A 13,744-nucleotide genomic window follows, 5' to 3' on the forward strand; every position below is an offset into this window, starting at 1 on the left:
AGAAATTAAAATAGCTACACTTGAGTTTGTAAAATTCAATTATATGCTCAGATCAAATTTTGTTATTTAATTTCCATTTCCTATTTTTGAAGCAGAAAACTTTTTTGACTTTTTCTATGTTGAATACCTACCAATGCTAGTTAATTTCAAAATTACCATTAAGTTCGTCTACCGTTCGGTAACCTCAACAGTTTCTGTTTGATTTGTCATGCTGTCCACAATAACTTGCATTGTTCAACTATTTAAAATTACAGTCACAACACTCGACATATATGCCTCAAGTAGTGTTTTTGAAATCTCATATTTGTCAACATTGTTATGAGTTTTTGTTTTATAGTTGGTATTGACGGTTTAAGAACAAATAGATTAGTCATGCTATGTTCATGTTTTCCCGTTGCGGAATACAGATGGCTTTGACAATGACAATAAGGGCTAGCTTATTCTGTGATAATTCTAGTAAATACTTCTTTGTGGAGTTTGTACTTGCCTTTCTCTTACAAAATTGTCACTGGATGGTTCTATTGATATAGGCTAAATAGGATCGATATTTTGTTTAAAATCTTCATCATCTCTAAACTTTACACTGACAGTTCCAATTTATATTTCGTATTGTATTGAAATAGGTAGGTCTAGGTCTCTAAATGTTTTGGTTATTGAAAATCGTACAACGTTATTTTATTTCTTACCTTCATTCTCTATAAACTGCTCACCATCAAAGCACATCCATCATCAATCTTAACTCCATCTTTCTCTTCAAACAATTGACGTTTCAACACCTGAAATAATATTATGTTTATTTTGACAACTACTTTATTTTCAGCCATTAAAATCATTGGAATACTCGCACTTACTAAAAATAGTTGAGTTAAACGTTTTTTTTTCTATACTATGATGGATCTCGGCCAAGTCCGAGTGTGTTATTTTTATTGATTTTCGTCTATACACCAGCGTTAAAATATTTATATCGGTTATTTATTTTTGCTTGAAATAGAGCTTTGAGTGTACTTTCAATAACTGTGTCTTCACTTTCGTGGACTTGTTAGCAAAATAGATTAAATGTTTTGATGATTCATAAGGTAGAAATATAGGTGCTACGATTTTGAACGGCTTGGATTTCTAATAAATAAATTCCTGTTGAAAATATGATGTTAAAAATGTATTTTTAATGGTGTTCTCAATATGTTTCTCAGAGCTTACAAAGTAATAAATTATACGTGATAAAATATTAATAAAACTGTTAAAATATGCCACATTTGATTCACAAGTATCAAACGACCGTCAGAGTCGTTTATCCGTTATTAATGTCAAAGAAACAACGTGTCAAATCAAATCCTGTTCCACATTAAAACCATTCTAAGTTTGCCTTAAACGGATTAAAAATCGTTCCTCATTTAGAAAAAAAGAAGTTAAATTTATAGTTCCAAAAAAAACGGACCATAAAGAAGGCAATAAACCGGCTAGTTCTACCGCCTATAAATCCAGAAAATGACTACCAATCAATGTGTAAAAATAAATTTATAATGTAAATAAATAAGTTTCACCTACAATTTTTATTGTCCGGCTTTATATTCAGAGCTGCCAGTTTTATTCCTCACTTCCTTCACCGTGGCGTGAATACGCTAACCAAACATAACCAAACACGGTTTTACAGCTACGAAAACCTAATTCCCCTTCTATTGTTACATAATCTTTGCTCGAATCTATTTTCGGGACCGCACAGATAAGTTTGTGGGCAGAGGCGTCAAGTCATTAAGTAGTCGACTGCGAAGAGCGATAAAAATTAGAAAACATAAATAAAGTTTTACTGTGAATGAACATAGTACCGAAATACGCGCTTGAAATAACATAGTTTTATGTTTTGGTGTCTACTCGGACTTATTTGAATGCGCAGTGCAAATGTAGCGACCGGCTTAAGTGACACACTCAACGGTCCGACTAAGGGGCATTTCATACTCGCGCTAAATAGAATCGCGTTGAAGATTTATTAAAAAAAATGTAAATTCATTTTTTATTTGCTCGCCAATGTATTTATTGCACGCAAAATGTTTTTACAAATAAATTGTCTAAAATTATGTGTATTTATTTTTGCGTGTTTCTTCATCGACATACAGCGTCAGAATGTCTCAAAAGATTTATATAATTATCCATTAAATGACAATTTTTAATCAAAAAAAAAACGTAACACATCTTCTTAATAAATACATTTTCCAATATTCGCGTGTGTCATACTTAAATGTACACTAGTATGCATTAACCCTAACACTTTAAGTCCTTCTGTTGAACATTTGTGGTGTACATCTGCACAATAAGGATAGAAACACATTTGTATGATAAGACTACTCTACGGCTGCTAAAATTTCAGCACCTGCAGTCGTTTGTAAAATCGATAGTAAAATCTAAATATTACTTGACATTCTGAAGGGGATATCTTTTTATAGACATTCGGTACAGGTTTACTTGAACGCAGGACTTAGTGACTTAGCAATGTGATACAAGGTGATAGACGGTACTAATTTTATTACTATTCAATATTGTATTGTAATATTAGCCTAGAATGTTCCTCTGCCAAGCACAGGCCTCTTTTTAAGTAAGTTATTTATTTATACGTCGTAAGACTTAGCCTAAATACATCAAAATGATATTCTTAAAATACTGTTTCAGGCTATATCTTCTTCCCATATTAAAGGTTTGGGCATTGGATTTTCCCTCTTCGACTTTTTTTTTCTTCTGTAATTAATCATATGGAACTAGACAACCCATGTCATCTTTGTGCGGCTGTATTTTAAGGGTTATTATGATACTTAAAAATAACGTACTTTGCGTGGGTAATTTTTCTTTTCAGAATTTTGTTTGGTTTTATTTTATTCTATTTTATTCATCTATATTTATCTACAATGTCATGAATTCAAAAACTTTACCTTTTTATAAAATGACTAAAGAAATTCTAAATCGTTAAAAACCACTTGTTAGAACCAAGAATATCAACGAATTAATTCAAGTTTCTCGTTGCGGCAGAACTACAACAGTCTGCTGGGACTATAAAAAAGCAGTTATGTGTCTACTGTCTAACCGATTTCCGTATCGAAAAGGAATAATGCATTTTTTATAGCTTTTTCCTTATTTGTCGAAGCATTTCGTTTAGACGTCACTTTACTGTTGACCAAAAAATCACCTACACTAAATTATAATAATATCTTTTGTGAGGCGGATTCATAATTATTTATTTACTTAGATTTACTTTCGCGACATAACTCTCGATCTCGCGCTTCGTCAACTCATGATCAAGGTCTCCCGTTAGGTCTGAAACTAGTCGGACGAACCCGATAAATAGTCTTGAATAAACCGTTTCTATATAAATCATTTAAGTCACTATTTATTGTTCTGTTCAAAAATAAACATGAACACATAAATATCTACTGCCTTAGCACCAAAATACACACAATTAAAAAAGAAAACGCTCATTATTATAATGCCATAAACTTTCTTCCCATAGTCTTGAAATTAAGCAGTAATCTTTGTATTTAAATGTTTTTATTTAAATGTAACATTAACAATACAATACAGACGTATTTATGAATATAATAAATTATAAACATGTATACGTGCCTATTCACTAGCAGAAGGGCAAGGTTTGTGTTCCAGTGCAAGCTATAAAAGCTCGTTATCTATTTTATCGCGGGCAAATGTATTAGTATAGGTAAGTTCAGAAGAGACAGAAAAGTTATTTTTATATCTACGTAGGAAATATTGTGGTAGGTATATCACTTTATTTCATACCTTTTTATCCAAACGTAAAATTTTTATGTTTACTTATCAGGCACCAAATCATATATTTCCAAATATTTAATGTCCTTTCTTGCACGAGATCGATGTGCGCTCTTTGACCAATACCCCATCTCCTAATATTTACGATTAAATCATACCACCACGTTGTGGATTCACAAAGAAATAAAATACCTAAACTAACAACAATCACTTCACATCGACTTCATCACTTTTTTATCGGTACAGCATATCTCCCACTACACCACATGCCTAACAGCCCGGACGTGCACGTAGCAGCTCGCTGACACCGCACCGAAGAACCTTATACGTTGGATGCCGGCGTGGCGTTGAAACTCATTACAATTTATAGATGTCTCCGAGTTGTACTGCGAATGTTAACTCTTGATAAAAGGATCAGCCGAAAGGTTTCAGGGTAGGATGGAGGGGAACTCGTACGTGATCGTATAACCCCGGTTTGTTAAGTGAAATGTTTGATGTTTCTGTATTGGATTTAGGTGAAGTTCAGTCAGAAAAAGCTTGATGGTGTGGTTTGTAGGTAAGTAGTCTTGCTTGTCCATAATACTTGCATTGTGGTTTGAAGCTAGTCAAAGGTTTGAAAAGCTTTTTATATTTGGGTGATGTCTAAATAAAAAAATATGTAAATGCTTTCAAAGGGGTTAACAGAAATATAGAATATATAATTTTTGAAGTCGTTTAAAGTGCTTTAAACTGGCGAGAAATGTCGGGCATGAAACGGATTGTAAGAATACTTTAATACATGCAGAGCAAAAGGATAAAACTATAGGGTTCAGAATTTCAATGAGCGGGCTTTTGCAAACCTGAAGATGATGGTAATAATCTTTTAAAGCACGAATCATACTTTCTACTAATTTAATTCTCTAACTACAACTTCAATTTAAAAGGCAATCACAATATTAGAACCGGGTCTATAAAAAAAATATTTCCTTTAATTATCTTCAGAAGATTGGACCTAAAATCCAGCCCTAACCGATTTACTCCATAAAAAACCAATGACGAGAAATTAATGCTTAGAGAAATATCATAGTCCATTCAATTTACTGTAAGCCGGTAGTTAGATGTCATGTATTTTACGATTGCAATAAACGGTAGCCTTACATTCAGGCTTTAATAGAATAGGTAGGTACAGACAGCAAAGAAAGATCATGAAAAAAATTCACTGGAAAAAAAATTTAATACTCTACCCTGTCCAACAGTAAAAAAATCAACAATCTTGAATAGTTCATGACATACAGCCTGGTGACAAATGGACGGATAGACAGCAAATCCTTATTAATATTCTCCCATTTTTGTCTTTAAAGTACGGAATCTAAAAAGTCATTCAAACTCAAGATGAAAAATGATTAAATTTCTAGTAGTACTCTTAAATTTTTTAATCCAATATTTTTACTGGCTGTACTATGCCTATAAAATCTTGTAGATGATCTAGAATCTAGCCGTAAAGTTCTAGTACAAGAGAAATGAATTAAGCTATCTATTAAGGCTGTTTAATAATTTCACGACAATTTATTGATATGATTAGATCGCGGTTTGGCTTGTCTTGTTAAAATAGAATATTATTTATAATACAGCATAAAAGCTATCATCATCATCGTTATTAACTCAGTCTGGAATATGCAACCAAATGCAATTAAAAACTAATTAACCAAACTTGATGAAATTATTGGAGTAAATGACAGCTATTTTACGATACACGAAAAGAGAATCCCCTAAGTTCTGAGTAAACAAACATAAAAAAATATAGACGAATTAAGAACCTCCTCGTTTTTGAAGTCGCTTGACAAATCAGCCCCAAAAATCCCCACGACGATGGGTTTACTTTGCTAATTACTTGCATCCAACCAACACTTCCTTGCGATCTAGATCAGATCATCGGTCCACGTCGTTAAAGGCCTGCCTACGCTGCGTCTGCCTAGCTTTCACGGTCGCCGTTCGAGGACTTCTCTGCCCCAACGCCCGTCTTTTCTACTTAGTTCCGGATGCTTGCCTGATTGCAAATGACTGAATCAAATAACCATAATATCGTAAAATAAAAAATCTACAAGCGCCAAAAACGCCAAATTATACTAGCAATTTGACTCTACACAACATTCTAAAAAAAGCAAATGCTATCCTTATAGTTACAAATCAAAAAGAAGAATCACAACAATAATACGTCAAAAGCATCAATCAACAAAGGAAACCAACAAGCACTTCCAATGTAATCATATAATACAACCAGTATTGCGCAGGCGCATAGACCATCAATCGTCCACGTCCTTCATGTACGACAAATCGCTGGTGTGCAAACAGCCTAAACGCTCTCTAATAAGACAATTCAGAAACAAAACACACTCAGAACGGCTGAGGCCATAATGATGAGTGCTGCTATTGTCCCCTGACTTATAGGCAATGTCGTTGCAATGAGTCCGTGAGGGGGAACTTTAATAGCCGCTTATAACAAAGTTTGGACTTGCCCCGCATAATTGGGTACGCTGATTTGTTGCTGAATATTAATTAATCGTTTTATTAGTTTGTGTTTAGTGAAAATCAAGGTCTCTGTAAGGTTGTGGCGTCTGTTTTGTTTTGTTGGGTCATGTTAGAAAGAGAGGGAGAGTTTAGTAGGCATACGATGTGCGTTATGTAATAAAGGTCGTTGGTAAAAAAGGAAAAAGAATTTTAAACAATTTGGTTGGTCTCAAAAAACTTAAACTAAAAATAAATTAGGCTAGAAGGTAAAATAATGGTCCAAAAAAAGTTGTAAAAATCTTAATTAAACTCGACAACTAGTTCATTAAAATAACGTAGACATTTGAAATCCCAAACTGATACTGTCACGAATGTTGGCATGTGAAGAAAAAAGCCTTCCAAACTTTCTAGCTGACCTCCATTCATAATTCATCAATTTTCATTGACTGTGATATATGATTTAGCCTATAAATAGGTAGCCTTTTTACTTCCATCCTAAAAGCTTCATAAAACCACCTCACCGAAACCATGACACCATCCTACCTACACGTGTTAACTTTAGCATACAACGTCTTATTTGCATTGATATACTGCAATCTTATTACTGCATGATGTTCATGGTAAGCGTGGTCCATGATATCATCGACCAACTTAGTTGAAAATATGAGGATCCATTGTAGTCTCTATAAAGATTTTTGATTCATTGCTAGGTTAGGTGGGTTACACACAGTAAGATTTGTTTTGGACTCAATGATGGGTGTTATAAACTTGACGTGTTGATCTGTCTGTCGGTTTGCCTGTTTGTCTGTGTGTTGTTTGTGGCATCATAGCTGCCGAACGGATTGAGTGATTTCAAATTAAGTTTATTTTGTGTTAAAGATGCGATTGTTCTTTGACATGTTTGATATAAATTGTTAGAGCCATTAAAAAGTAGCGGACGTTGAAAGTTCATACTCTCTTTTTGGGGCTAGCAGTTTTGTAAAAGTTTTTTTTGGAGTTGCGAGTACCTATCAGACTGGAATTTATATTATAGTTGTTTTGACAGTTTTTAAGTTCATAACAAAAAGCAAAGATAAAGCTCCGCCACTACAACTGTTAATAATCTTAGTGAAACTTTTAGAATTTTTGTATTGATCGTCAGATGTTTAAAGTATGCAAATTATAAAGTGATAAATTCAGTAGCAAAGCCTTTCTGATTTAAAATACCCAAAGAGAGATACAACGGTATTAAAATAGTAGTTGTAAGTATCCTTTCTGTAACATAATAAAATAATAATGTAACAAGTAAGTATTTCAATCGAGATAACACGAAAGAAATTAATTTATAAATTACAAAATTAAAAACAACTTCAAGATATCATAATTTGTAATCAGTAACTGTTTTAATATGCTTCAATTTTAACTGAACACGAACAACAAAAAGTGAGTCATCAAATTAATTAAAAAATATAATGAAAACATCGTCACCCTTATTTCTGCGTGTATTCTAAAAGAAACAATAATGAAAAAATCATTTCTGGCAAGTCGTTTGTTCCATCACTTCAGCCGTAACAAATAGTGATGTCAGAATCTAATAATTTATCGATATCGATAGACCACAATACGTTTCATATTATTTGAGTTTGATTCCGTTCAATCATAATTATAATGATGTTATTCTCATTAGCATCTTAATAGCTGATTGCGATGTATCTTATTAAACGTTTAACATTATTAACTTGGAGTTAACTGCTTTAATATAATCTAGAAAAGACAAGTAACATAACCTCTCTTATCAGCAGTTCAAATATGCTAATAAAAACTAATCAGCATTAGAGTCAGATGTCACTTGATAGTCGAGATCTTATTTCGTTTTAAATATAATCGAAAAACATTTTGACTAAAATATCTTTCTGATTAAGGGTCTAGAATGATCGAAATGTAACTAAAAACACCATCGATCCAGTCCGGTTACGTTTCCGAGAAGGGCTCGGAACAATTCCGCCGCTAAAAACAATTAAATCGTAATTAAGGGCCGTATTAAGAGACGCGGCATGCGTCCGCGCATTGCCGCACTCATTTTAGGGGTAGAGATGTGAAAGTTTCGATAAAATTGTATCGATGGATTTTTGTTTTTGTTGAAATGTGCTGTTGTTTTAGATAGACATATTTTATTATAAAATACAATGAAAATTAAGAGTCCTTGTGCTTGTTAATAACAATAATAACATAAATAATTGTGTATTGACAGCTGTAACTATGATAAGGATATACCATTGTTTGTATTAGAAAGTATGTCAAGTAAGGATTTAATATCGATACCGTAGGTGTTATAATACAACTTTCACTGAGCAATTTTAAATTATTGCGAAAGTTATGATTGATATAAAACTTCGAAATCACTTGACACTTTACAGAAATACAAAAAAAAGAATAAAATCCGCCATTAATCCGATGCATTCAAAATTCACGATTCGATTTTTGAATGGCCGATAAAAGTCGACACTCGAAACGCCCGCCAATTTTGCATGCATAAACATCGTAAATCTCATTGAATGAAAATGAGTATCGATATATCGATATCGGGTTTTACGATCGATTCATTACTCGAGTATAAGTCGTGGCCTTATTGAGGACAATGCTCGAGTCACGTCCCTAACAATCACATCTTCATTAATTACGGAAGGAATTTTTCCGATGGTAACCTATGTATGTGGTGCGAGCGATAAGCTTTAGCGAAAAATAATTATAATTTACAACATTTAAAAAATATATTTGTCGTTGAACCGAATTATAAATCGTTATTCAGTCATAATAGAACGATCAACTTACTCATATAAATTTTTGAAGCTTTTTATTCGTGTGAATGATATTGTTTCCATAAAAATGAAAGTATTTGAATGCCCGCTGCAAGTGCCACCACACCCAATTTCCCCGTAAGTGATAATGACGAGTCGCAACATGTACGGCTCTCTCAATTTGTCGCACGACTTTTTGTCGCCCGATTTTTTGTCGCAACGACTTCGCCAGTCGCAATTAAGACCGTTTCCCAAGTCTAGGTAATTTTTAAGGTAATTAGGGCCTGTTTAAGTGAAGCAAATGAAGTCTTTATTGCTCCATAATTAATATAATTATGATATTACAAAAAGCTGTTTTCTTGGTTTGGAGATAAAATGCAGACAGATTTGGTTTAAACTGCATTTCTTTTATGGTATTTCGTGTTTACCAAAAACTAAATACTTCTGTTGTTTTCTTTGTGGTATTTGTTATTTTATACGCGTTTGAATATTTCCAGATAATAATTAAAAGCTTTTGTATCTATTGAAGAGGCATTATCTGCGAATGATGACGTTTTAATTGTTTCCTTATTTTCGTGTTAGGTCAACAACGACATCAAAGTAATGCGAAAGCAATGTAGATGTGATAAAGCCATATACAACATAACGATAAATCTGACATGTTTTAGATGCATCTACGATTTATAGCTAAAGATACTGGTGAAAAGTGATAGGAATCAGAAAAAAAGTTGTATGATCAAAGGTACATACTTAGACACTTTATAAATACGGAATTGAGTTGTTAGATCATATTGTTGGCACAAAATAAAAAATAAACACTCTTAAAAATATTAATCGTTAGGCGAAGAAACGTTTGCTTGCCTTAAATAATACATTCCATGGAATACAACAGAATTTTAACCAAGTATATTGAAAACGCTCGAAGTCAAAAATTATAGAACATACATAAGTGGTCAATTTTGGTATTTCTGAAGTATAGCTTAGGGCTGTCATAACTTATACCATTCCACTTCGGAAACACATTTATTTCAAAACTAATTCCAAGATTTGTAGCCCACAATAACAATAACAAAGATAACATAGAAGATTTGTTACTTAACGGTATAGAAATACATAATCAAAGCATTTTATAGAATCTAAATGTTGTAATACAACAAAAATCTCTTGTCAAAGTGTTTGTTCGTACAAATGATTCTATGACACGATTCAAAGATAGAGAGAGCGCAGAGCTTTCTGAGTGACTAAATTTTTTATAAAATTCTTCGTGCAAATATACTGAGTCTGAGATTAGATCCTAAGTGGTCCTTATTTAATCTTAATACCACCAGGTTATCATCATCATTCTAACATTTTTACAACTATGCTTCGGGGTCAGCTTCGAGTCCAACCGGATTCAGCAGCACCAGTGTTTGACAAGGAGCGACCGCCTAACTGACCTCCTCAACCCAGTTACCTGGGCAACACGATACCCCTTGGTTAGACTGGTTATCAGACCTGCAGGCGATAAGGGTATCCAGTTAATTTATATCAAATAAATTTATAAACAACATAAGCCGTATCAGCAACTCATAACATTCATGTACAGTATATTCATTTTATTATTAAATGCCCGATAAATTCAATTGCAAGTACGGCCTACTAATAAGGCAAGTAGTTAAAAAATTATAGCTTACAGTAATTCCAAGGAAAATATTATCATGATGAACAAAGTATCTACTTCGTAAGCAACGTAATGAGTCAGGTCCGTGGTAAACACTAAACTGCTAGTAAAACTATCTCGTTCTCCCGAGAGTAACATGTTTCCTTCATTAGAATTACAACAGATGATCATTGCTTTTGCCACCTCCTTGCAAATAACGTCAAAAGTAAAATAGAATTTATGATAATGAAGTTTCAAATAAACATAAAGAATATGTCGAAATATTAAATTAAAACGCAAAAGCAGCTACATCATTGATAAACAAACAATAAACTAAACATACAACCTCAAATTAACAAGACTCAAAACAATATAGAAACAAGTTAATTACACCAAAACCAAACGAATACCAACAATAATACAATTTAGTTATAAAATAGTCTAAACACGTATTTTAGTTGCCAACAACTTAATGCTGGCCGGTAATTCGTCTCGCTCACTCGTAAAATGAAGACATAATAGTGGCAATTGAAGTAACAACACACAGACACGCAATCTTAACACGATCCCATTTACACTTTTTATTTGAACGTACAAAAACATTCTAATTTAGCGATTCCGATGCAGCTACCGAAGTTTAAGACGGAAATGTAATTAACAGTAATTATCTCTTTGTTACAGACGCAAGAAACTGAAGAATGGAACGAGATTTGGAGAGGACGACGTTTAGTGACCAACGATGCACAAGATTATAATATATAAGTACATAATGACGTTAATGATGAAGATGGACGCGATAAGGCTAGAGCTGACCTGACGAAAGATTTAGCTAACGGTGATCGAAGTCAAATCGTGGTAGTGAAAGGACTTTTTGAGTGTGATGAAGTGTTGACTGTTTGTGAAGGTGGACTATGGTGTCTCATTGCTAGGACTGTAAATAATGCCTGATCGGGAGTCGGTGGGAGGTCCTGGGAGTGCAGGCAGTGGTTTCCTACCACTTCAGTTCCCGTCGGCGTTTGCGGCATTCCATGCTTCGACCCCACCCGGAACTCCTACTTCAGCGATGCATCACGCTACTCATTACCATCATCATGCCCAGTAAGTAACAATTTATATTACAAAAAAAACACTCGCACAAGAATCGTACCAGGGTTTCAAAAAGATATAAAAACTTTACAACTTACAAATCTACGGTCTCATCTAAATTAAAAGCATCAGTAATAAAGATATTATTACGAGTAATTCCTTAACAGAGGTAGTCATCGCAATGCTTTACAATCGCGGGCTGTTGTTTATCAACAACTGGGGCATTAGTTAATTCATATTTATTACCGTCGCAAATAATTAGTGTAAAGTATGTAGCCAGGTTAATTTACACAAGGCACTTAGTTCCATCAAGGTTTTATTGCCTCGCTTATCATAATCTAGCCTCTGAACGCGCGGCGGACCGCTTCACTATCAGACGAATCTATCTACATATGTAATTTTATTATGATTCGCTTGCATGGCAAGTGTCCTTTAATATTACGATCGCTTCACGTTACCCGCTCGCTCCTAAACGTCAACCACGTTTATTGGTCAACTCCATAAAATAGAGTGGTTCATTAAACATTTTACATGCTGCGAAACTTTTTTATTACATAATTGCGTGTGCTACCTTTTTAACTTAACTGTACTTCGAAACATCGACATTGTATTAAATTTTAATTAAAACAGTTTTTGCATTAGCTGCAATAAAATTCATATTTGTTGCTTTTACGCCTTTATACACATGCCTTCTGCTTCCATTAGTAATATTACGTTCATTCTGAATTTAACTAACTTTTTACGTCCTATAAGGGAATTTATATCGGGAGCAGGTAGAAAACTTTTAGATAAGATTAGAGCCGGCGTATTAACCGTGGTTTACGGCCGGCCGACCATAAAACCTCGTCCAGGTGAGACAACGTGTTACTTAATGATAATTTATTGCAAAACATCGGACACCGAGCCGGTCAGATTTGACGACAGCATTAATCTTCCGTAACTGGGCGATATAAAAATAGTCTCGTAAACACTTAAAAAGGGTCGATCGGCATCTGGATCTATGTGTTGACGAATGACGGACAGGAAGTCGTCAAAGGAATTGAGACGTTTACAATGTTAGGTCGGACGTTAATAAAAGCAGGACGGTGCGTTTCAACAAATGAGTTACTCGCTGTGCTCAAAGGGTGCGTGATGTATGGCGGCGGCGGGCCGAGCCGGCCGACTGAAATGATTAATGCCTCAGTACCGAGCCTTAAGGCACGCCTCGACTATACCCTCACATCGCGCTACGAAAACTTTAAATGTTAATTTACTTAGAAGTTGTAACTATGAAATTTTTGAACTGTTATACTTCGGTGGCGGTTTACTTTAACCTCTTGTTGCGGTTTCCAATATCAATTTCATTTTATTGTTAAAAGCCTAATGGGTATCGACGCGCAGTGAAGATGATCCTTAAACCTTCACACGGGAAAACATGCTGGGTCTGAGCCGGTCTTAATATTTTAAGGCTCGTGCAATAAACTCGTTATTTCCTACGTCTTATTTATATCGGTTGTGTAACTCGTTATGGTGAATGTAAAATCGGGTATGAAATTGGTTGTATAAAGACGTCCGCTTTCTCGGAAGTCCACTAATCCTTTATCCACGGTCCGTGGCGAAGGATTTCGTCGCCGGATGGGTGTACCCATTAACGACCGTTTCTCGGTGCCTCATTTAACCCGTTGCTGCGATAATTGCCACCACGTGTTTATTTCCAAGCGTTCTAATTATAACACGCACAATGGGTTGGACACGATCGGTTATTTTGGCTTCGTTCGCTCCGTCAAAGTCAATTTTGTCCAACCACAAAAGAGGTGCTGCGAGTCGCCTGTCGTTTGATTCATTAACTGGAACCCTTTGAACTGATGTATAGGTATCGCGCCACTTCGCCTATTAATTCTGTTTCAACCTTTTTAGCTCCGGCTTGGTGCGCACTGCGTGTCGCATTAGTTTGTTGTTTTGCATCATTGGCGTTGTTGCCACCATTCTTATCTGCTGCTCTTTTTGTTCT

General features: G+C 34.5%; 1 protein-coding gene across 1 annotated transcript in view; it reads left to right on the plus strand.

The window, feature by feature from the left end:
- LOC113498163 overlaps positions 1–13,744 on the plus strand; it is a 136,815-nt gene that overhangs the window by 101,684 nt on the left and 21,387 nt on the right. The window contains exon 2 of the mRNA XM_026878104.1: positions 11,350–11,766. Coding sequence (XP_026733905.1) covers positions 11,609–11,766 — 158 coding nt within the window. The 5' untranslated portion in view covers positions 11,350–11,608. The remainder of the gene's footprint in view (positions 1–11,349; positions 11,767–13,744) is intronic.

Source organism: Trichoplusia ni, chromosome 10 (assembly GCF_003590095.1).
Source record: "Trichoplusia ni isolate ovarian cell line Hi5 chromosome 10, tn1, whole genome shotgun sequence".
Taxonomy (NCBI): domain Eukaryota; kingdom Metazoa; phylum Arthropoda; class Insecta; order Lepidoptera; family Noctuidae; genus Trichoplusia; species Trichoplusia ni.